Here is a 22,029-nt window from a genome sequence, read left to right on the forward strand (position 1 = left end):
GTATGAGCACGAAGAAGTGCTTTATTAGATGATGTATTTTAACTGAAAAGAAAAAATTATGGGGAGCCACTTACAGTTGTATATCAATTCAGTCGATGAGAGTCGGCTCTTCGGATTCACCACAAAGCTGGAGCATATGACCCATCACTATACCATACAGCGCATGCGCTGAAGATCGGGCGCACAACGGCTAGCCGAAGTAGCACAAACGGCAGCAACAACGATGGCAGACGAGAAGCCAAAGGTGAGGACGGAGTGGCTTTTGTATATTTTTTTGGTACATGCATACGTGATGCATAAATTATTGATTTTGTCTGAACAGTTTCCCTGTAAAGAAATTGAAACGGGCAAACTCGAAGCTACTGTTTTAGCTAGCGGTTAAAATTAGCATAATAAGCTAATGCGGCTAAAGATTCTGAGTCCCTGGCAGAATGAAAGGAATAGTTTTTTGTGCTTCGTTTAGATACTGTATTAGTGGGGATCACTTGTCAATACCAAGTAATTAATTTAGTGCTTTCATGACTAAAGGGTTTAACAAGAATCTACTTGAAATGCGAGTTAACCGGCTGTCGCTGGAATGACTAGTTGGGACAAAAAGCTAATGTCCGAAAGACATCTTATATGTTCGAGTATGTGAATCAAGCTAGCTCTTTTAAAAATATATTTCAGTGGAAGATTAAATGTTAAGAGTGACTAATATCTTAGTGAGTTGTAGGCCATCGATGAATGGGGCGCCTATTGCTACAGCGAAGTTGTAATTTCGCTCCTTTCTGCGCAGTCACCAAATAAACCCACTCCTCACTAACAGTGAAGATAATCAGTTAAAAAATGACCATCAAGCAACAGATGACATGGAGCTACTGTCCTGTAGGTTCTAGATGCATCCCTTCTCCAACATAGCAGATTCAAATGATTACATTACCTCTTCAGCAGGCGAGGGCCTGGTAACCAGCCATTAATTTGATTCAGGTGTGCTGGAGCAGGGTTGCATTTGAAACCTGCAGGACGTTAGCTGGGGTTGAACACTCCAGATATAGAGTTTCAAACTGACGACGGTCGATCCAGATGGGCCTCGTTTCTGGTGGTTTGGAGGTTTTAAACGTTGCTTGACTCCATGTTGACTTGTTTCCTCTGTCTCCTCAGGAAGGAGTAAAGACTGAGAACAATGAGCACATCAACCTGAAGGTGGCAGGGCAGGATGGCTCGGTTGTGCAGTTCAAGATTAAAAGGCACACTCCTCTCAGCAAGCTGATGAAAGCTTACTGTGAACGGCAGGTGAGACTGCTGTACACACACGCTTTTGCTCTCAATGAATAATATCTCTGGCCAAAGATGCTAAAGTTACTGATATGTTAAAATGGTTCTATAGACACTTTTGGCTTAAAATGCAAGTAGTGAGTGTTTTGGACACACTTCTAGAATTTGAATCCAAATAACAAAACCCAAAAATATATTAAGCAGAATAAAAACTACTTGTGCAGTCTCTGTGTGTTTTCTCCATTTGTCATTTTTGTTATTTTCTCCATACATATGTGCATATAAAAGTTATATAGATTTGATATTTGTTAAATTAATTTCAGTAATTCAACTGAAAAAGTTACTCTTTAAGCTCTTAGAGTGACAGATTTATGTCGTACAGCCATAAAACCAAAACCCCAATTCAATTTAGCAGAAAATTGGATTACAGACCAACAAAAATATTTTCAGTACAAAATGTTGTCCTACTGTACATTATAAGAACTCCATAATTGGGCTATGTCCACATAGCAGGCAAATGCGACCCACATCCGACTTTTCCATCGCAGTCTGAACAGCCCAGCTTTGATCAGCTGGTCTGCATAGTTTGCTCTGGTGTCTCTAGTCTTCCTCCTGAAAGTATTTCATAGATTCTCTGTGTAGTTTTTTTAAATTATTTTTATTTTTTTTAGATCAGTTTGCTGGTCAGTCAAGCCCAGTGATTCCATGGTCATTAAAGTGGACAGAGTTGGCAGGTGCCAAGTGCTGGTTGAAAATGAAATCGGCAGAGGGAAGCACAAGATTCTGGTTGGGATTTAGACCGTCCTGGCTTTGCAGTTGATAAAATGAACTGCGCCAACACTAGCAGATGACATAGTTCCTCAAATTGTCCATTGTCCACTCTTCCTCCAGACTCTAAAACAGTGGTTTTCAAATGAAATGCAAACTTTACTTTCATCTGAAAAATTATTTTTGGACTGCTGAGAACAGTCCAGTCCACATTCTGTGGTTCCAGAATAGCTTAACATAAGGAGTGTCACGGTTGTAGTTCATGTCGTAGATATCTGTATGTGTTGTACCTCTTAAAGCACTGACTCCAGTTGCCTTGTGATTCTTCCTCGAACAAGCATTTCAAGACTGCGGTTAACCCTTTTTTTTGTCCATCTTTTTCAACCCCTGTACTTGTTAGGAAAGCTGCAAACAGCTAGCTTGCTAAACAAAGCCCACCTTAGTGGATGGTGTCAGTAGTCCCCTTTCAGATTATCATTTTATCTGGTGATCTACTTGTTTATCATGGCTTGGAATTGATTGAAATGTTCCAGTATGTATAATACACCATGAATCATTCTCACAAAGTAGTAATAAACCTGGAATCAATATGAAATGTAAGCGGTAGACCATGGAACGAGTGTGACATAGTATGAGCAAAGAGTTCACTCAGATGGGAGATATGGTTTTATCTTCCAGATTCAATCAATAATAAACATTTCAGTTCTTTTACATTTTGTAATGGCTAACATGAGTTTTCCATTTTGAGTTGAATTGCTGTAATAAATGTTTTACACTTTTAAGTTCTCGAGATGGAAATGACTACAAGCTGCTGAAAATGCAACAACTAAACCTCTGACCAGAAAATGAGAGAATTAAAAGAAAGTACACACATTTTATCAGTCTAAAGTTGAGCTATAAGAGTCAAAGTATGGCGAAATATTATTTTGCCATCACACAACTGCTGAGATCCACAGAAGAGCAAATATTTGATCTTTTGTTTGTTTTTAATTTAACTCATTTTCATTAAATGCCTATTCAAGATCACACTGACATGTGACTGGAGTTGGAATTTACTAGGTGATGCCTACTCCCACTTGTCCATCCTACTATGTACTGTATCATAATTTGTAAAGCACTTTTCTCAGAAGAAAAGTTTTAAAATGTGCTGTAAATTAAACATTAATCTGATCTCAATGTATGTACTCGATTCCTATTCTTGTACTATTTATACATGGTTCTAAAACTGTGGCGTTTCTGTCCTTTTAGGGTCTGTCAATGAGGCAAATAAGATTTCGATTTGACGGTCAGCCTATTAATGAAACAGACACACCTTCACAGGTAAGCCAACACGTTGTTGTTTAGCTTGCATTCCAACTTTTTGTTACTAGGCAATTTGTTTTTCAGCTTGTGGACTATTACTATTTACTGATGTTTTATTTTGAATGCTTTTATTGCCCAATCCTATTTCTAAGGATGAAACCCAGACAATGTTACAACACAAATTTCTGCAACTCTGCCCTGTGGGAAGAACACCAGTCCACTGATAACAATTTTTCATTCTCATGTTTAAGTTGCATGAGCTTATGTACAATACTCTGAGTAGTGGTGAAATAAGAGGAGTGTGAACAGTGACTTTTCAAGCCTTGTTGCTCTCATGTTGGTTAGTCATGTAGTCTTACTCTGCTTTTAAATAAACGTGGGTGTAGTGTGAATAAAATAAAGCACCACAGTCAAAAGACAAAACTATTAAAAACATACACTTATATTTTTTCTTTTAAAAATCAGCTGTTTATTTTAAAACCAGGAGCTGTATTACATAAAAATGATTCTTAATTTCTGCATAGCTCTTAATCTAGTTTTTATACTTTAAAAACACAGAAAAAAACTGAAACATTTTAAGACCAAAAGCAAAACTTCAGATTAGTCTCAAACGTGTCTTCGAAGCATGAAAACGAAGCCTATTTCCTGCAGAAAAACCACAGGTGTTAACTGAGGTTCAGATCAAGAACTTTTTTTCCTGCGAGGTGATGGGTGCCAACCACTGTCAGTCGAGTTTCACAAATACTACTGAATTTCAGTTTGCTTGCAGTGTTTTTTTATGAAACCAAAGTTGTGCAACTTGTACAACTTTGTATTCAGGTTAAATTTCAGACCATCTATATTATGAACACCAAGTGATCATAATAGTAAAAGACCAGATTTAGCAAAACTGAACCACTTAGTTCTGTTCAGGGGACTGGTGCACACAAGTAAAAGGTTTTGCTGACTGTAAACTGTAGTCAACCATCAACATACTTAATGTTGCTGATCAACATTAAACCTACTTCTTAATGCTTTTAGTTTCCTTTCAGTACGACAAACCACAGTCATTTTAAATGGTTTTTTTTTCAAATATCTTCAGCTATGAACACCACTACAACTTAGAAATTTTTTATTTATTTCTTTTTTTCCTCCTCCCTTTTGACAATATTGTGCAAAGAACACAACTGAAGTTTATGCTATTATTGTTGAACTTGACCAGGGTAACCCTTAACAATAAGATGATTCCTCATATTATGAATCGAGTTATCAATGCAGTTTATATGCAGACAAACGCTGAATATTTTGCACAATAGATATGTGGACATTCAGGTGAAATAAGTGGACAGGATTTTTTTTTATATACAATAGACAGATTCCAGCTGTATAAACCCTTACAAAATTAAGGTGTGCTGATTTTTATCATGTTTACTCGTCAAAGAGTAAGTTTATTTTACTCATTTATTATCTCAATAGAAGTCTTTGGTTTCATGCTATGACAACCTCATGTAAATGTATACAGTCACATTAATGCTTAATTATTAATACATTTCTTGGTAAAGACATTGTATAGTGAAAACTGCTGTTCAGTTTTACCCAAAGACTCTAAACTGACTTTCTTTTATATTTCCCTTACAGCTAGAAATGGAAGATGAAGATACAATTGACGTGTTCCAACAACAAACTGGAGGATCGGCTCTTTAAAGACTGTTTCCTGTGAACATCCCTACCTCCCTTTTTGTCCCTGAACACCTTTGTTATACCCAGTCTTCATATGCTCATCACCAGTGTTTATATCATGGGAAACTTGTACAAAATGCTGAAAGGCAGCAGGGAGAGTTGACATACACCTGCATCGCACTGACACTTAATATGTTAGCATCTCTGAAACTGTGCAGTGTGGCGATATCAAAAGCTTTGCAAGTTTTTTCCCCTTTTTCTTTTATTTTTTTTCTTCTTCCCAAGAGCTGAAAGTAATTTTTTTTTATACATACAACAGGGGTTTTGATTTGGATAGAATATTGTTGTTGAGTAAGCCCGTGTTTTAAATTTGCTGACATCTGTTGTTTTGAAGTGTATTATTGAAATAAATTGACTTTTTTAATAAAATGTTTGGTGTTCAGCTTCCTATCTGACTCATGTTGCCTTGCAGTAGTATTCATACCCTTTGAATTTCTCCCATTCTGTTAACATGATCTTCAGTGTATTCAAATTGAGCAAGTTATACTCAGGCCATTTTGATTAGATGCTCGGCCTTGGAACTTCACAGATCAACTCATGAATAAACAGTCCATCCTTGTGCAATTTAAATTCAAAACACAATCTGTGCATGCCTCACAGAAACTTTACAGAGCAAAAACAGCAGGAGAGTTGGGGAAAACATGGAGAGGTTCAAAGGAGCATTAGATTGTAACACAATATTCCAAGCTTGAACATCTATCAGAGTACCGTCATTTCAAATGCAACTCAACCAGGACATGGCTGTCGACCTCAATTGATGAGTTAGATGAAAGCAGAATCAAGCATGATGCCAAAAGGCTTATGGCAATACACTGAAGGAGCTGGAAAGATTAACTCTGTCTGTCAAATCTGTTGATGGGACAAGTATTGGTCATGAATGCCCCAGTCTAACCCCATGTCCGAATATGGGATTAGACCATATCCCAAGTAAATCTGGTTTACAGATTATAAACATGAGGTTTATAGTCAGTAAACCTTAGATTTACTGATTATAACTACCCAATCTTACTGAAATGCTTAAGCCATTTTGTGAAAGAAAATGGGTAAACACACTGTAGCTGCCCAAAACCTGCAGGAATGCCCTGAAAACTTGCAGTCATAAATTCAGTGAAAGTTGGTTTGTCAATGATTGCCTTTGAGGGGCTTTTAGAAAATGTCTGAAAGTTTTCAAAAGGTTTCACTGTCAATGTTGAAACTAAATAACATTTTCTAAATGTTCTGTTAAGGTTACATTGTGAAGTTACAGAGAACATTGAGAAAATATTACATTTAGTGGATGTTTCCTGATTACTCCCAAAAAAGGTACAATGTTGATACTTCAGATAACCTTTGGAGAACGTTCTCTGGTTGCTAGAAAATCATTAACCCTATTAATGATTACAGTATATTATTCTGTTTAGTTAAATTATTCATAGCCTAAGTGAACGCTACCAAAATGCCTGAGGCTTTGCAACACTTAGGGTATCAGCAGATTAGAACTGTAAAGACAACCCGGAAGCTCTGACACTTTACAGATTTTAAATGAGTTTCAAAGAGAATTAGACAAAATGATATAACAATACTATTACACATTTAACCCATTTACACTTATTTGATGCCAATAAACACAACGCCACAAAACTCGTCTGTTATTTTTTTATTTTGAAGGCTTAGGCGGAAGTTAGGCGCCGTCTTCAGGCTGGGTTTCCGGCTCAGACTGCAGGCAGGTGGATGCTGATGCTTCGGAAACGTTAGCTTGTTCGGGCGATGATGAGGTGGTGAAGCATTGTTTAAACAAGTTCAGTTTGCGTGACTTCTGACAGGTTTATTACTAGCGTACGGCGTTTTTGTGCAGAAATGACAACTACCACGACATTTCAGGGGATGGAGCCCGGTGCTAAAAACAGTTCCAGGTAAATAAAAGGCTTCAATCAGACCGATGTGACGGCTTTAGCCCACACGTTCAGCATCCTGACTTTACCAACGGTCCAACGTGTAATTAACGAAAATATAGAATTTTTCTGAAAGGCTTCATTTTGTGTTTAACTAACCGTCTAATATGTTTAAAATGCGATAGGTCAAACCCGCAGTTTGGCATTTTATGACGGAACATTCGCATTATTAATCATAGCTAGCAAGTTAGCATGCATGGACCATCCCTTTTGTAAAAAAAAAAAAAAAAAAAAATGCTACCCAGCTAACAGCTCGGTGCTAACGTCCTTTTACATTTCCGCGAGTCTCTGTGTGTGTGTGTGTGTGTGTGTGAGAGAGAGAGAGAGCTGTCGTGTTTACAGTCTGAGAAAGATTTCATACACCAGATCGGTCACTCCATTAGGGTGGGGTCTCGGCACATTTCAGATCAGTTGTCAAGACGACAGCTGATGTAGAATCAGTCTGCCCAGCATGTTGCCTGATGATAACAAGGGCCATATTACAGCTGGCCACACCTGACACGTGTGCATTTTATTTCACATGTGGGATTTGAATTAATCTGGATTATTAGAAATCTGCTTACGCTACAGAAATATTGAGCACTGAATAATGTACATTTAACAATTGTTGATGTTTAGTGTTTCCCCCCTGAAAATACGTGAACAAGTTAGCACTTTTATAACGACGTAATTAGAAAAAGGTAAACCAAAATATATGCTGCCTATAGATTTGCAATTCACAACGAACCTTTTCTCATTTCACATGACAAACTGGTCAAAGATTATACAATCAAATCAGTATAATTCAAAACTAGTTAGGGAGTGTGATCAAATACTTTGTATCCAAAAATGTTTTGTTTAAAACACTAAAAACAATCAGATGAAACAGGATATTTGGATGCCACATGTAAAATGGAAAATTACAGTAAATTGTTTATTTGTGTCAAGCTTTTGCAATGTTTAGTAATCTCAGCAAAAAGCAAAGGTTAAACTAAAATGTGACCATTTCCTGTTTTCTTTTCAAACAATGAGCTCAGCTGACTTTATTTCTCCTAATAGTCAAATTAAAAACACATGTGATTCTATGAAAGCTCAAAGTTTTCTGTTCTAATGGTAAACTAATTGATACGGAAAAGTGTCAGATGTGCTTGATAGGGAGACAAATGTAGGATTCGTAAAGCATTACCATTCACACCCTATTTTAATCCATTTGTCCTGTTTTACATGTTAAAAAATATGTAGCCACACACAGTAAAACCCAAAATTTAAGGAAAAGGTTTTGTGACAGCAAAGAAGTCACTTTTGTTTAAGAAAGATAGACTGAAAATCCAGGGACTATTAGAACGGACACCAGAGAAGACAGATGCAAAGTTAATTTCTCCTATGAAATCTACTATTGATTATTCTAGAAAATCATTTGTGCGGTGAAGAAAATGTGAGTGCTCTCATGCGCCCTGTTTTGTGCCAAGAATGAAACATCCTGATACAATCCATGTTTGAGTTTGGTTCTGATGCAAAAGCTTACTCACAAAACTGCCTAAAGCTACTGCCGTAAACAAATGGCAGATCAAAATGTACTCCAAGAGAAACTTTTTCTAAGAGTCCAGGCAAGATTTAGGGATGATTCAGCAGGATGGAGTACTGTATCTCAAGGCAAACGTGGTAATGATTGCAACCGTGACATTTTGAACTTGAGGTCTTCCCGGATGAATACCCAGCAAAGAGGATGTAATCCATTCTCTTAAAGTTGGTGAATTAATAATGGACAACAAGAATGGTTTGACGTCAGTCAAGACCTGGAGGAGTCCTGACTGATGTTGAAAATCCAGCATGCCAGAACAAAGAGGTTATACTTTAAATATAGACTCTTCTTATGGATTTGATGTTTTTGATTTAATTTCAAGCCTTTGAAATGCTTTCATTATTCTTTAGTGTACTATAGAAACAGTGACATTTGCAGGTAGAAACCAAATAGCAAACCAAATGTGTCAGTGGAATTTTCTTTAGTCATTGTTGTAAACACCACTTAGTCTGATTGACCTTGATTGTACAGTCATCCATAATGTTAAATAATCTCTTGTTTTTATGTAATACGGCACATAATATAATCTAAACAAGTATCGTCTAGGGCTGTTGTAAATGAATATTTTAGTAATCGAGTGATCCATCGATTATTCTTACGGTTAATCAAGTAATCGGATAAAAGAAATTGATAAAATAAAATATTGGTAAATCTTGAATAACAGCAGAGTTATTATTGGATATCAATATCAGTCCAATTTTTCACATTTGAGCATCCCTAAAAGTAACTTTTCTCTAGTTTAGAAAATTAACCTGTAACAATAATAGCTAACCTGAGCTGGTTGGGATTGGTCTAACTGAAAATCATTTGGTTTCTTGATGGATTTTTAATGCTAATCCATGTTTTATCATTTCAGTTTAAGAATTGACCAGAAGAAAATCTAAAACTAAATCAATGGCCCCCAATAAAGGCCATCATGCTTTTTCTTCAAACGAACCTGTATTTGTCTAAAAGGCTAAGTTGTTTGTCTTGCATGTAGCATTTATTGTTCTTATGTAATGTCTCTTGAATAACTGGAAATCTCAAAAATAGAGAATGACAAAAATAACAGAGAAAAATCAAGAGTTTGGTAGCTGTGACTTTAATATGTTTCCAGGGTTTTGCGCCCTCCTGGTGGCGGCTCCAACATTTCACTTGGGGCAGATGAGGAGAAACCTCCCGTCAGAAAAAACAAGATGGCGTCCAGTGTGTTCGCAGAGCCGGAAGACCCTTACGCTAATCGAAGGAACAACCCACCAGGTACGATCTTACTTACTTTTCTAGTGCTTTTTGTGTGTTGTACTAATTTTCAGCTTTATATTATGTCAATTTCTGCTAAAGCATTTGCCTTTTTTTTTATTTCTGAGGCTGAATAAATAAAATTAGTTGTGATTGTAGAAAAATAAAAAAAACAGCTTTACTTTTTTGATTGGGGACTTTCAAAAAAATCTAAGGTAAGTGGAAAGGTTATTGAAAATTATGAGGTTTTTATTTTCAGCCTCCAAGCATGGGGTATATGACCTGAGACATAGCTCAAATATTTGTGTTGCTCTAACAAGTTCACGTTACTGTACATGTCTGAGTTTAGGATATAATAGGAGTGTAACAAGATCTCGTTATATAAGGTCTCATGATATTAAATAATTATAATATTTCTCGTTGAGCTGTTATCTCATGGCTTAGAGACAGTCTGCATACAGTATGCAGATTTCTATTTAATGCTACATTAACCTCTATTTTTTATTGTAAAAATTCAGAATGAAAAATTCTGTAAACATTCGTGAAAGACAAAAATCCCCAGACATTTAAAGATACATTTATAACTATGTAACATTTAGAATATTATAAATTCTAACTAAAATCAAATTAAAATATATTAACATCACCATCTCAAAGTATGGAAAACAACAGATTTTTTGGACAAGATGACAATAAATAACTTCTGAAAATCAATTTTTTTCCCTCAAAGATGCCAGTTGACAGCTATCTGACTCTCGTTCAGTCTGACTCAAGAGCCCAGGTCTTTATCATTTCCCTCATCAGTCCTTAAAGTCAAGTTTTTTAGCCAACTGACTTGGAATGTACAACATGACAAGACCGCCAAGTCTTGGAAAGTTTATTTTAAATCAGTTTTAGCTCACTGAAAGCTCCCTACACTTTGACTTCAGTTTCCTGTTTTTTTCCCCCAGTGGGATTTCCACTCCCAATGTGTTTCCCATACTTTTTTATTCAGAGACAATATTACTGACCTTTGATGTACCGCAGAGAGCCAACCCTTTAAAAGTAAATACCGGCTGTCAGTGTAGCACAATAGTGTAGCTCTTATCACCTGTACATAAGAGTCAGTAAGAAGTGGTTTATTGTTCAGTCTGGTTGTTTAGGAAATTAATGATGAAGAGAGAGTGCTGCAGTTGTAAAAGAAAAGTAAAGGTTCTCCAGAGAAATGGACAATCCACTTTTTGTAAATTCTTTACACACCAGAGGGGGCACTTCACTTTAGTTTCCATCACAGTAAAGGTTCTCAAACTTCCTGTTCAAAGGTCTAAAGCTTATCATTCTACAAAAGGTTCAGGGCACGTGATGAGCCGATCCCTTTTTACAATTTTCTTACAAGTGTTGAGCAAAATAAACATGCCTTGTGCCTGCAGTTGTTTGTTTGACGTTCGGCTGCTCTAATTCAAGCGGTCTGATTTTAATTAAAAAAAGATTTACTTTAAACTTGATTAGCTTTTTGTTTCCCAACAGTTGGTGCCTTTTTAATTCATAGAAATAAACAAACTGTACTTGAAGTCTGAGAAGACACTAGCATTTTGGTATATAATACTAAGTAGACAAGTAGATTGTTTTTTTATATTTTACTTCATGTTCTGCAGTATTTATTTTTTATTGTTTTTTTACTTTTTGAACTGCTAGAAATCCCCTTCTAAATATAATCAAATTAAAATAACTTCTTCATTTCCTTTAATGGTTGTAAATATTGCTCTAGTGCATGTGAATGTTTTTTTAAAGATCTTTTTGATAATGTTAGATCTCTTTCAACGATCTTCTTTTTGCTCGCTTCTGATGAAACCACTCTAGTACCTTTCACCAAATAATGATTGATAAAAGTTACTAAATGTCTCTGTTTCATCAGTGCAGCCACCACAGTTTAACTCTCTTTTGAAACGGTTAATATTGCATTACACACTTCCAATGGACATTTTAGAATAATTTAAAAAACAGACACCTCCGTCTGGTTCTCTCTTTAGAAAGCAGTAGTATATAGCATCAAGTACGATGTGTGATAGAGGAGCACAACAACATTTCCGTGGGTTATTTAAAGAATATTTTCTGATAGGCTGAGTGCGCACTGAAACTTTCATACATGTCTGTCATTTCCTTTTTTCTCCTCTAGCCTCTTACACTTAACTATACCCTTTAGTTCTAGCAGTATTTACTTCACTGAGAAAGTCGAACCTCATTTTTCAATTCCTTCTTTTATTTCTGCTTTTCTATCTAAAATAGGAAGTACATTGAAACTTGAATAAGTGACGTCAAAAGGAATTTTTTTAATCTTAAGATTTGTTCTTGTTTTTCAGAACAAGGATACTTTAGCTGACACTGAAATTGTCTTAAGGTTACGGGTTGGATTGAAAAATGACAGATGTATTCACCCAACACACATGTATTAAGGCTATATTTACTACCTTTGTGTGTTGAGTTAATCTTTACCTGATTATAAATATATGATCATAAGTGCAAGTATAGGTTAAAAAATTTGAATATTGTAAAAAAGTTTAAAATTTTTTGTTGCTCATTTCAGAAAATGACACTCGTATATCATATAAACTCGTTACACATAAGGTGAAATATTTCAAAATCTTTGTTTCTTGTAATTTTGATGATTATGGCTTAAGGATAACAAAAACCCAAAACTTGGTATCCAATAAAATTAGAACATTGTGGAATGTGGTTGGCAAAAGTGTACCAGATACAGGAATAACTTCAGCCTTGAGAGGATTACCAAGCAAAATCCGCTCAAGAATTTGGGAAGCTTCACAAGAAAAGGACCAAGACTGGAGTCAGAGCCAAGATGAGCGACACCAGACCCAACTGTGCAGACGGCCTGAAGCAACCTGAGCTTCCATTACACCTCAGCAGAACCACATTCTGGTTGTCTTCATATCAAAAATTTAATTCATGCTAAAGAACCCCCAAACAAGGCTTGGAAGTATTTCACTTTATGTATAATTAATCTACATCAGTTTCACTAATTAGTTACAAAAGTATTGTACGTTTTTGCAATATTCCAAATTATTGTGGTGTACCTGTGTTCAATGGGGAAATCTTTGTTAGACCTCCAACATTGGATCAGGATTAAATCAGTTTTCAAAGGTTTATATTGATTGACAGATTGGTTCTGTCTACTGAAGGTCATGAAATGTTTCTGTAAAAAAAAAAAAAAATTCTCTTTCTATATCCATTTCTGATTCATTCCAGTAATGAATGGAATGAGGTGGAACCGATGATGACTCAAAACAGACTGCACCAAATTTATACAACTTTATATGTCATCATGGAAATGTATTCAATGTTAGCAGCTCATTTTATGGTATTAACAAGCAATCAAAAGATAAAATTGAATATTCTAAATGTTACAAAGTATTTTTTGTTTTCAAACCAATGGCACACTGGATTACACTCTGATCAAATCTTCTCATTTATTTTCTTGAAACAAACCAATTCTTAGCAGAGGAAATGTGCACACAAAGTTAGAGATACTCTCAATGGTCTTTTGTCTATATTTCTGTGGACTACTTCCCAAAACTCTATAGTTTGTCCATGTCCACATCACCCTCAGAAACATAATTTTAGTGAGGCTTGTATCCAGACTCACTCAGAAGTAATTCAAAATCATAGTTCACCCAGGACTGGAAAGTAATTAAGCATTATTACTTTTTTTTAGTATATAAAAAAGATTTAAAACCCCACTGTTACTGTATAGACTTAAAAGTTAACAGCTTTGTAATAACTAAACCAGAAGGCAGGTCCGCTGCCCTTTCCTCTCGTTAACTATAACAATAACATTTATGTGCTCCTCAAACCCTTTAATCTTCTCTTTGATTCACCTTGTTGTTTCTATAAATAAAGCGTCAAGGTGTCTAGGTTTTTTTTTTATTTGCTTTTCAAACTATCTGTGGGATTTGTGTCCTGTTAGCAGAGGGGGTGAAATGGTGTGCGGAATGGCAGTTTTTAAAGAAACACCAAAACCATTGTGGTAGTGCATGTTATTTCTAGGTGGAGATGACTTTGTCATTCTAGGCACCTGTACTTAGTTTTGTAGCATACCTTTCTGCTTTTTGAAGAGAAATTGATAGTAGGTCTCATTGTGTTGCTTGTTAAGGCAGGAACTCTCTTAATGATGTCCCTAATTGTGCCTCTTTTATTATTTTTTGTCTAACTTGTCTCGACATGGAAAATCTGATAGAATAGAGAAGGGAGAAATGAAAAAAGGGAGCTTACTGTGATAAAGACTTCTTGAACTGGATTACTGCTCTCTTTGCTCTACATCAACCCTCATACTCTCCACATGCAGAAGTTCATATTTGCCTGAGTGATTTGACTCAATAAAGACGATTAAAAAGCTAAAACCTTACTGGTTTCGGCTCCCTGCAAAACCTGCTTGATAACAAGCAAGTGTTTGTCATTAGAGAAACTGTTGCTGCATTCCGGAAACTGGGATGACTTCCATCTGTGTTTTCTGTACTCAGTTCTTTAATAGAAGTCTGAGAAAAAGCCTACACTGCAGGAAATGAGTGCTCTTCTGTCTCGGTTCAAATGAAAGATTGTGAACAGATCAATTGTAATGACAACTGGTGAGAAAGTGGAATTTTTAATAAAAAAAAAAAAAAGTTCCCAAAGCGTATTAGGATGGGAGTGGGACATGAACAAAATGAAGGTCACGATGTCGGGTCATAACTTTCGACTTCAGAGTTTTGAGTTTGTGGGTTGTACTTTCCCCTTTTCTTCCCTCAACTCTCAGTATTCACAAAAAAAAACCAAGAAGAGCCTCAGACGGAGCTAGAACACCCGGAGCTAGGCTTATCCTTTTTAGGAGTTTGGTTGAGTCTGACTGTGAGAGCTGAATTTTGATTGCTGAGCACATGGTTGCAGTTTTAGTGTTTTCATGCTTACGTGTTTAGTTTAGTGTTTACTGACCTTCTCTGCAGACCATGCATCTGTTCATACTCACTTTGTGATCTGCTGTAAATAAATGTGGTTGTCCATTTTAAATAAATATCTACCATTACAAGTTCTTTAGGTTTGATCAGGTCATAATGGCATTGGATCATTTTGCCAAGTCATACTCTTATTTTGTATTTACACATTGCCATTGCATTATTTCCTGCTTTTGTTACATACATGTAAACAGCTTTATTCATCCATGTACTTTAACCACTGTGGATTAATTATTTGTAGTACTTAGATATTTTCATGTATTTAGGCGATACTCATCAGACAGAAAGTACTTGCATCCCTTTACTTTTTCTTTATATTGTTCTGAAAGACCTAACTTGAAAACAAATCTACTCAACATTTTTGATAATGAAAAGGTAAAAACGGGTTTTAAAAGTTTCATAAAGAATATGAACGTTTTAAAATGGTAGATACACCTGTACGTAGATTGATACAATTGCACATTTGGTAGCAACAGCAGTCTTACGGGATATGTCTCCACAAGTTAGCCACACCTTTTTGGATATCTTATACCATTCTTCTCTGCCGATCCTATCATGCTCAGTTTGAATGCTGTCTTAAAGAGGTTTTCTTGGAGAATTTATCTATATTTGGCTGCTGTCGTCTCACAGCCAATGCAGACCAGTCAACCAGTTCCTGCTGCAACAAAACCTCCATGCCGCCACCACCATGCTTGAAAGATTGAGAGTGGTAACCAGATATATTCTGGTGCTTTTTTTCTTTAGATAGATCTGATCAGGATGTAGCATTATCTCAGCCGATGCCCCCCTTCAGGAAGAAGAACACCAGACCAGATGTAGCTTCTATGTAGATCAAATATAAAGTTAACAGTTGAACAGATAAAGCAAATTGGAGATTAGTAGAAGGAAACAGCGATTCATTTTCTTTTGCCTTTTAGTGTTAAAAGTGTAAAAGTGTTTAGTGTTACTGATAGCTGGTAATTAATATTTTTACATGCAACTTGCATTATTTATTTATATTGACTTTATTCTGTGGAGTTTTAGTTATTTAGATATTTTTTAACTTTTAAAAATGTTGGTTTATGGAACAAGAAACATGAAGCAAAATTATGTTTTTATGTTTGTGAACAGTTAACAGCAATTCAGCAATGTAAACGTTTGAGAAGCTGTTGTATCTGTCAGAAAATGTAAACAATGCTGATAACGTTCATCTGCAAACGAGACTTCCCAAATACAACAAGCATCCATCAGACGGCATTTGACATGATGGCTCTTATGACTCTCATCTTTTTCCGCCCTTTCAGGAGGAAAACCCACAGGTGTTCTGTGCGGAGAGCCATCGGCCCCCCTGAGAAGAGGCGTCAACCACGGCGCCAATCACGTTGGAGAGGCTCCTGCCACAGTAAGAACTTTATGCCGATCATGAGTTTGTCTGGGGCGAAAATAAGGAAGTGAGAACTTCCGCAGAAGGAAGGAAGTAAAGGAACCTCTCTGATCCTCTTTCACTGTAAACATTAATCTGAGAATCGGGTGGCTTTTCAACTTGGATGACCTGCGAGTGTTGAAGTCAACCAACCGACCAACCAACCAACCAACAACCCACTAATCTGCCCCAGAGGCAACCAGAGAGTGTCAGGATATAAAAGCCAAATTGTCCAGGGAGAGGTGGAAGGATTAAAACTGTACGAAAGGCAGTTTTAGGAAGTTGTGTGAGGTTCACAGTCTTCTCTAGCACTTAGATGAGAAGATGATGTAAAGAAATAGTCAGTCAGTGAAGGAAGAAGCACTTTTAGAGAGACAGACCAAGCAGTTGCTACATCGTGGCTGTGGCCATAAAATACCACAGGTTCTTGGTTGAACAGCACAGACAATCTACTGTAAAACTCCTTCATTTCCAGACTACGTGAGTTGACACTCTGGAGAGCCCTGCTCTTCTGAGGGAGAAAGCTAAACCATTGTTCTTGTGCGCAAGCAACTCACTAAACTTTGCATAAAGGTGAAGGGGTCCCAATTATACAGACGGGTGCAGACTGCAAAACACGCTGCAAACACATGGACGATGCAATCTCCAAAACACACAAACGCAAAAGACAAATATAACATTTTCTTTGAAAATGCTGCAATCATAGAAAAATGAAGCAAAAACCTACAATCAACAAAAAACAAGAAAAATACTGCAACTAAAATGGAATCCTGCTAGCTTTACAACAAAAGATAAATGCTATGGGAAGTCTGGAATAAATATTCTACTGTTCTACAAAATTGTTAAAGACGTGTTTGAAGAAGACATGAAGTATAACACACCTTTTCTTTCTTCCTCCAATTCTCTTCTGCTTTTCCTGATTGTTGTATTTGTCGTTTTTCTGCTAATTGCAGCATTTTTCTTTAACATTTTATTTCCTGTGGTTGCAACACTTTATCTGGTTACAGAATTTTGTTTGTTGTTTGCTTAATTTTGTATGAGGTAGCAGCATTTTTTGTGTGCATTTGTTTTATTAATCTCAGGTTTTTGCTTCCATTTTCTTTCAGTGCAACATATTTTGTTTGCAGCATTTTTTTGTTGTTGCATTTGTTTTTTCACTGTGTGTGTGTGTGTTTGGTTTGGACTTTGCAATATGTTCCTCTAGTGACGAGCAGTCCACCTAGAGAATCACCTAAGTACGGGTGGCTGGGTGATATTAATCTGCTTCAGACTGATACGACCTTCTCTGTTAGAATTACAGCTATCAAATATTCTGCTAGTTGAGTTGAGTACGGTACTTTATTTCTAGTCACAGTAGTGACACGCAAACAGGCACAAGTGTTGTTCCTAAGTATTCTTAGCGACAACATCTCATGGACTTTGAACTAAATGTACGGTAACTGTAAACTCATTTATTGGCCTATTTATTCATATGTAACAGAAAAAAACAAACTTTGGATGTCCAGTACAAAAGCAATGTGTTTATACCTGTAGGACATCAGTCCCATGTCATGCCATGATCTGTTAATGTTGGTTGTTTATGTTACTAAATCCTTTCTACAAAATTGAATGTGACTGATGTAAACTTGAACAGAGCTTTTCAAAGTTTGGGGCTCCTCAGCAATAGCACCAAAGGGGGCGTGATATGAGAAAAAAAAAAAAAAACCTGGAAAAAGTAACTACAAACGTTTAGTCAAGTTCACCAAACCTATGCCAGAGACAAAATTGAAAAAAAAAAAAATGAAATTGAAAAATGTTAGTACCTAAAGCTGTGGGGGGTAAGGAGACAGTTTAGACCATGCAAGATAAAAAAAAAAAAGAAAAAACGATGAAAGTATGACCATGAAGTTTGTATTTTCATGGGCTGGATCTGAAGATGCTCAAATCCAGATCCAGTGCCACGGTGTTGTCAGCAAAGATCCTGGATTTAATTTTTTTACAGAAGGATAAATGAACTCCGGTCACAACAGAAAGTAGTTCATACTTTCAGCTCTGTAAATGAAAAGGCAACTAAAGCATCAAATAATGTGGCGCTACGTGTAACTAAAGCGGGTAAACCCCACAACGTTAGTGAAACGTGTATGGAAACAGCAATGACACAGCAAAAAATGTCCAGAAATCGTTGTGATAATGTGGGTGGGTGGGATCAGTTGTCTATTTGCTGTCTCACACCTTGAAAAACCCCTTGCTCCTCGACACATTAATTGATGTGTGCAGTCATATAAACTTTCATATTCAGACAGAAAACAATGGAACTGCAAAAAGGATCCACTGGTACTTTTATATTTGGTGAGATCTAAAAAGGGAACTGTCATTGTTATCTAAAACAAAACATTCATGGTGACACAGGTTTATTGTACTAGTTGTAGTAGTAGTACTTATAGTTTTCTCACACTGTGGATTGCAATAATCATGACCATTAAGACATAAAAAAATGGCTGCCAAAAAAAACAACTTGGTAAATGATTATTTTAAACCTTATGAATACATTTGTGATGAGTGTACTGAAAAAAGTATTTTATATTCTTTTTAACATAACAGCAGTAAATATTTTTCACTTCATTTCTAAAAGTTTACCTTTGTATGGGACATCAGCAGGTTGAGTATTCGTCTCTGTGACTTTAAGACACAAACGTTTTGTAAAAATAGGCTATAGGAAACATTAAAAAGTCAAATCAGCACATTTTTTAAGCATTATTATCAAGTAAAGTTCATATATTTCACTGACTGTGATATTCTGCTTAAACGTAAGCATGCAAAAACCAAGCTCTTTAGTTTCATCTTTAATGTAACACGTTTAATTCAACTGATGCCGCTAAAGAAAAGGCGCGCCAGAGCAGCATGGTGTCAATTTCATGTTTCAGTATAGGACAAAGTTTTCTTTATTGATGCTCAGTGTTGTTTTTGGCAGACATGAATTCTGGTCCTAAAGGTTCTGGTCTGGTTTTTATCACACCATAACACAGTTGTAAGCTTGGACTATTTTTTGTTGGTGCTCTAATTTTTTATTTTAGCCCCTGTAGTAAAATAGCCACATCATCAGGATATTGTATGGAAACCTGACTAGCAAAGCTTCAATTTACCCAACATGTCTGTAGAGATTGAATAGATGTAGAAAGCCCCAAAGAACTAATCCTATTATTTCCTTTTTATTTTGAGAGGGAGTGTAGTAGTTTTTCCAGTTTGGTGTCTGCTTTATAAATCCCTTATGTTTACAGAGGCACTGCCCAGGTAAAGAAAGTATAAAACATGCGTGATAACCCTAGACAATTTCGATGAAAGTGGGAGTGGGACAGAATGAAGAGATTTAGGGTGACAGACTATTAAGTATTTATTAATAAAGTCATAGGTAAAGTGAGTACTATTGGCATTAGCTACAGGGTGCTAATATCAGAAAAAACCTTACTTGAACAGCTGAAGTTTATTTCTGGTTAATCAGATTTATTGGTTGATTGATCAGCGTGACAATAAAGAAGACAGAACCTGAATCAAAAGGCACTTCAACAAAGTATCAGTTTTAATGTTTACATTCATGTAACATCAGGTTATTGCAGTTTTTTATTTCTTCAGATTTCCAAACCGGTAGATTATTTTATTTTTAGCTCAACTGTACAGAATACATGTTCAGTTACACTTTATGTTGGTAAATTAACAGCGTTACACAAAGAAAACAAAACAAAATATTACTTTGCAAACCTATAATTTACCAAAAAATGAATAGACTGAAGCAAAGGCATATGCTTTCCTACCCCACATCAAATTAGAGGTGGAAAAATATGTCAAAACGATAAGTGTCAATTAATAAACTTGACATTTAAAGAGGCGTTTACACTTTTGAGATCCACTGTAGGTGGGTGTTTGACATTTCAGTTTTAACGTACTCAGAGAACAGGCTTGCATTACTGATGTGTCGTTTTTTGCGGCAGTTCGTTCAGGGGAATTATTTATAGACTGGAAAAAACACAGAGGTGTCATAATGTATACAGCTTTCTCAGGCCTGTTGCTTTTATTAGCAGCCAAAGGCTGCTAAAAAAAAAAAAAAAGGCTAAAAAGGTATGCTGACCTCCTATCTGTCTCTGTCTTGTCTTTTTTTAGGATGGAGATAATTCTGTGTGTGATAATGGTAAGCAGGTTCTTTCCTCATTCCATTCTGTAACGTTCATGAAAGACCTTGTGGATTTTCCCAGCTAGGTTGCTAAAGAATGGCTTTAACCACATCAATCAGTGCTTTTTGAAAATAAGCTAGGGATTTTTTTTGTACCCAGAGATTGCAAAGAAATAATTCAAGTTAGTTTAGTTTTAAGAGGCTTTAAACAGGAGAGGCATGTTTAGATTTCCATGAATGCGATTTTACGAGAATGATCAGACCAGGCGGGAATCCAGAAGGGTGTGTTTGGCCTGGCCAGGTTATAGGTGTTACCGTCTTGTTTTCTTTCTACAAACATGACACATCTGTCCATTTTCAGAAAACATCGCTGCAGAACCAAATCCGGCTCCAGAGCCGCAGGAGGAGCCCCCGCAGGCTGAGGAGCCCGCCGCAGGTGGACCACCTGGCCGCCGAAATCCCCCGGGGGGCAAGTCCAGCCTCATCCTGGGTTAAACGCCACACAACTTCTCCTCCTTACCTCCTCTCATCCCTGAACTCATCTTTTTTGTTTTCTCTTCAAAACAAAAATCGGCTCATATTTCAGGAAACATCTAAAGTCCAGCAGACACCCACCTTCTCCATATCCCCAAGTGCATTGTTTTGATACCTGTTTTTGGAAAGCTGTTTTTGTACTGTTTTTATTGTTTATTTTAACAGAAGCACTTTATGTACTCCTATTTTTTATGGTTGGAAATCGGCCTTTGCCCCTGAAATTAGAGCGGCCAAGCAGGGTGCGAGGCTCATACTGCTTACAACAGCCCATCGTAAAACTCTAGTGTTACTTGAGCAGCACAAGCTCTGGGCGATTCGATCATACGTTTGAACACAGTAACTGCTGTTTGTACTGTTTTATTTTTTCTCCCATCTTGCATGCTTGTCTGGTCTGTATGAATGTGAGGAAAAACTTTACTGTGAAGATTTTTTAAATTAATTTTACCTCTTAAGTTTTTTTTTTTAAATTACAATAATTTGTTGTATGGTTGTTGCATGAAGTTGAAGTATTTGTACTGAAAATAGTATTGATATCACACTGAAGCCACATAAATTTTACTCTAAAAGATGGAAGTACCTTTCATCAAATGTATGAAAACAGATTTTCTTTCCATTAAAATTGCAGCCACTAACCCTAGATCATTGAAGCCCCACCACCTCATGTTTTACATGTAAGTTCACTCTGAACTTTGCCACACCGCTACTTACCTGAAACACCCAGTTTTGTTGATGTTCTTGGTCCTGACTTCTAAGTGTATCTTAGATTTGAAAAGTGACCTTATGACAGCCCGGCCTTTCTTTCACCCTTTTACCCTGATATATTTCATTATTCCTGCTCAGTGGAAGTTTGGAACAATCGTTTTGTACATTTCATGTGACAGTATTCAGTCCATAGCACCCGTGTGCATGACCGCTGTGTCCACCAGCTGTCATCGAAGAAGGGAAAAAAAAAATTAACCAAACATTTTAGATACATGATGTTTTTCTCCTGTGATGTGTTTTCTTTAAGCATTTCTTATGTGAGACATGTCTGTTTGCATCCTTAAAAGTGGTCATGCTGGATGTAAGTCACTGCAGAAATCTGAAATGAAGAAATGGCACAAGTGGAACTGAACATTAAAGATCAGTTTTGACCGTGAACTGGACCAGCTGTGTGTTTCTGTCTACTTGGGGGATTCTGCTCATGTTTTGGTTACAAATAGATTATGTCCCAT

The 22,029-nt window shown here is 36.5% G+C and overlaps 2 protein-coding genes across 2 annotated transcripts; both read left to right on the forward strand.

The window, feature by feature from the left end:
• The first annotated feature begins 117 nt into the window (after positions 1-117).
• On the forward strand, positions 118-5,415 carry sumo2a (small ubiquitin like modifier 2a). Its single transcript, XM_032563536.1, has 4 exons — positions 118-244; positions 1,144-1,275; positions 3,274-3,345; positions 4,945-5,415. The coding sequence occupies exons 1-4, from the start codon at positions 224-226 to the stop codon at positions 5,008-5,010; spliced, it is 291 nt and encodes a 96-aa protein (XP_032419427.1). The 5' UTR covers positions 118-223; the 3' UTR covers positions 5,011-5,415.
• A 1,299-nt stretch (positions 5,416-6,714) lies between these two features.
• On the forward strand, positions 6,715-21,955 carry jpt1a (Jupiter microtubule associated homolog 1a). Its single transcript, XM_032563638.1, has 5 exons — positions 6,715-6,938; positions 9,635-9,777; positions 16,019-16,116; positions 20,272-20,299; positions 20,643-21,955. The coding sequence occupies exons 1-5, from the start codon at positions 6,883-6,885 to the stop codon at positions 20,774-20,776; spliced, it is 459 nt and encodes a 152-aa protein (XP_032419529.1). The 5' UTR covers positions 6,715-6,882; the 3' UTR covers positions 20,777-21,955.
• Positions 21,956-22,029: the final 74 nt, after the last annotated feature.

The sequence above is a fragment of the Xiphophorus hellerii genome, chromosome 5 (genome assembly GCF_003331165.1).
Source record: "Xiphophorus hellerii strain 12219 chromosome 5, Xiphophorus_hellerii-4.1, whole genome shotgun sequence".
NCBI lineage: Eukaryota > Metazoa > Chordata > Actinopteri > Cyprinodontiformes > Poeciliidae > Xiphophorus > Xiphophorus hellerii.

Coding starts and splice junctions, on each gene's coding strand:
- sumo2a (XM_032563536.1), top strand. CDS start 224: ATGGCAGACGAGAAGCCAAAG. Junction 245..1,143: donor TGGCAGACGAGAAGCCAAAG/GTGAGGACGGAG, acceptor CTGTCTCCTCAG/GAAGGAGTAAAGACTGAGAA. Junction 1,276..3,273: donor AAGCTTACTGTGAACGGCAG/GTGAGACTGCTG, acceptor CTGTCCTTTTAG/GGTCTGTCAATGAGGCAAAT.
- jpt1a (XM_032563638.1), top strand. CDS start 6,883: ATGACAACTACCACGACATTTCAGGGGATGGAGCCCGGTGCTAAAAAC. Junction 9,778..16,018: donor TCGAAGGAACAACCCACCAG/GTACGATCTTAC, acceptor CCGCCCTTTCAG/GAGGAAAACCCACAGGTGTT. Junction 16,117..20,271: donor TTGGAGAGGCTCCTGCCACA/GTAAGAACTTTA, acceptor GTCTTTTTTTAG/GATGGAGATAATTCTGTGTG.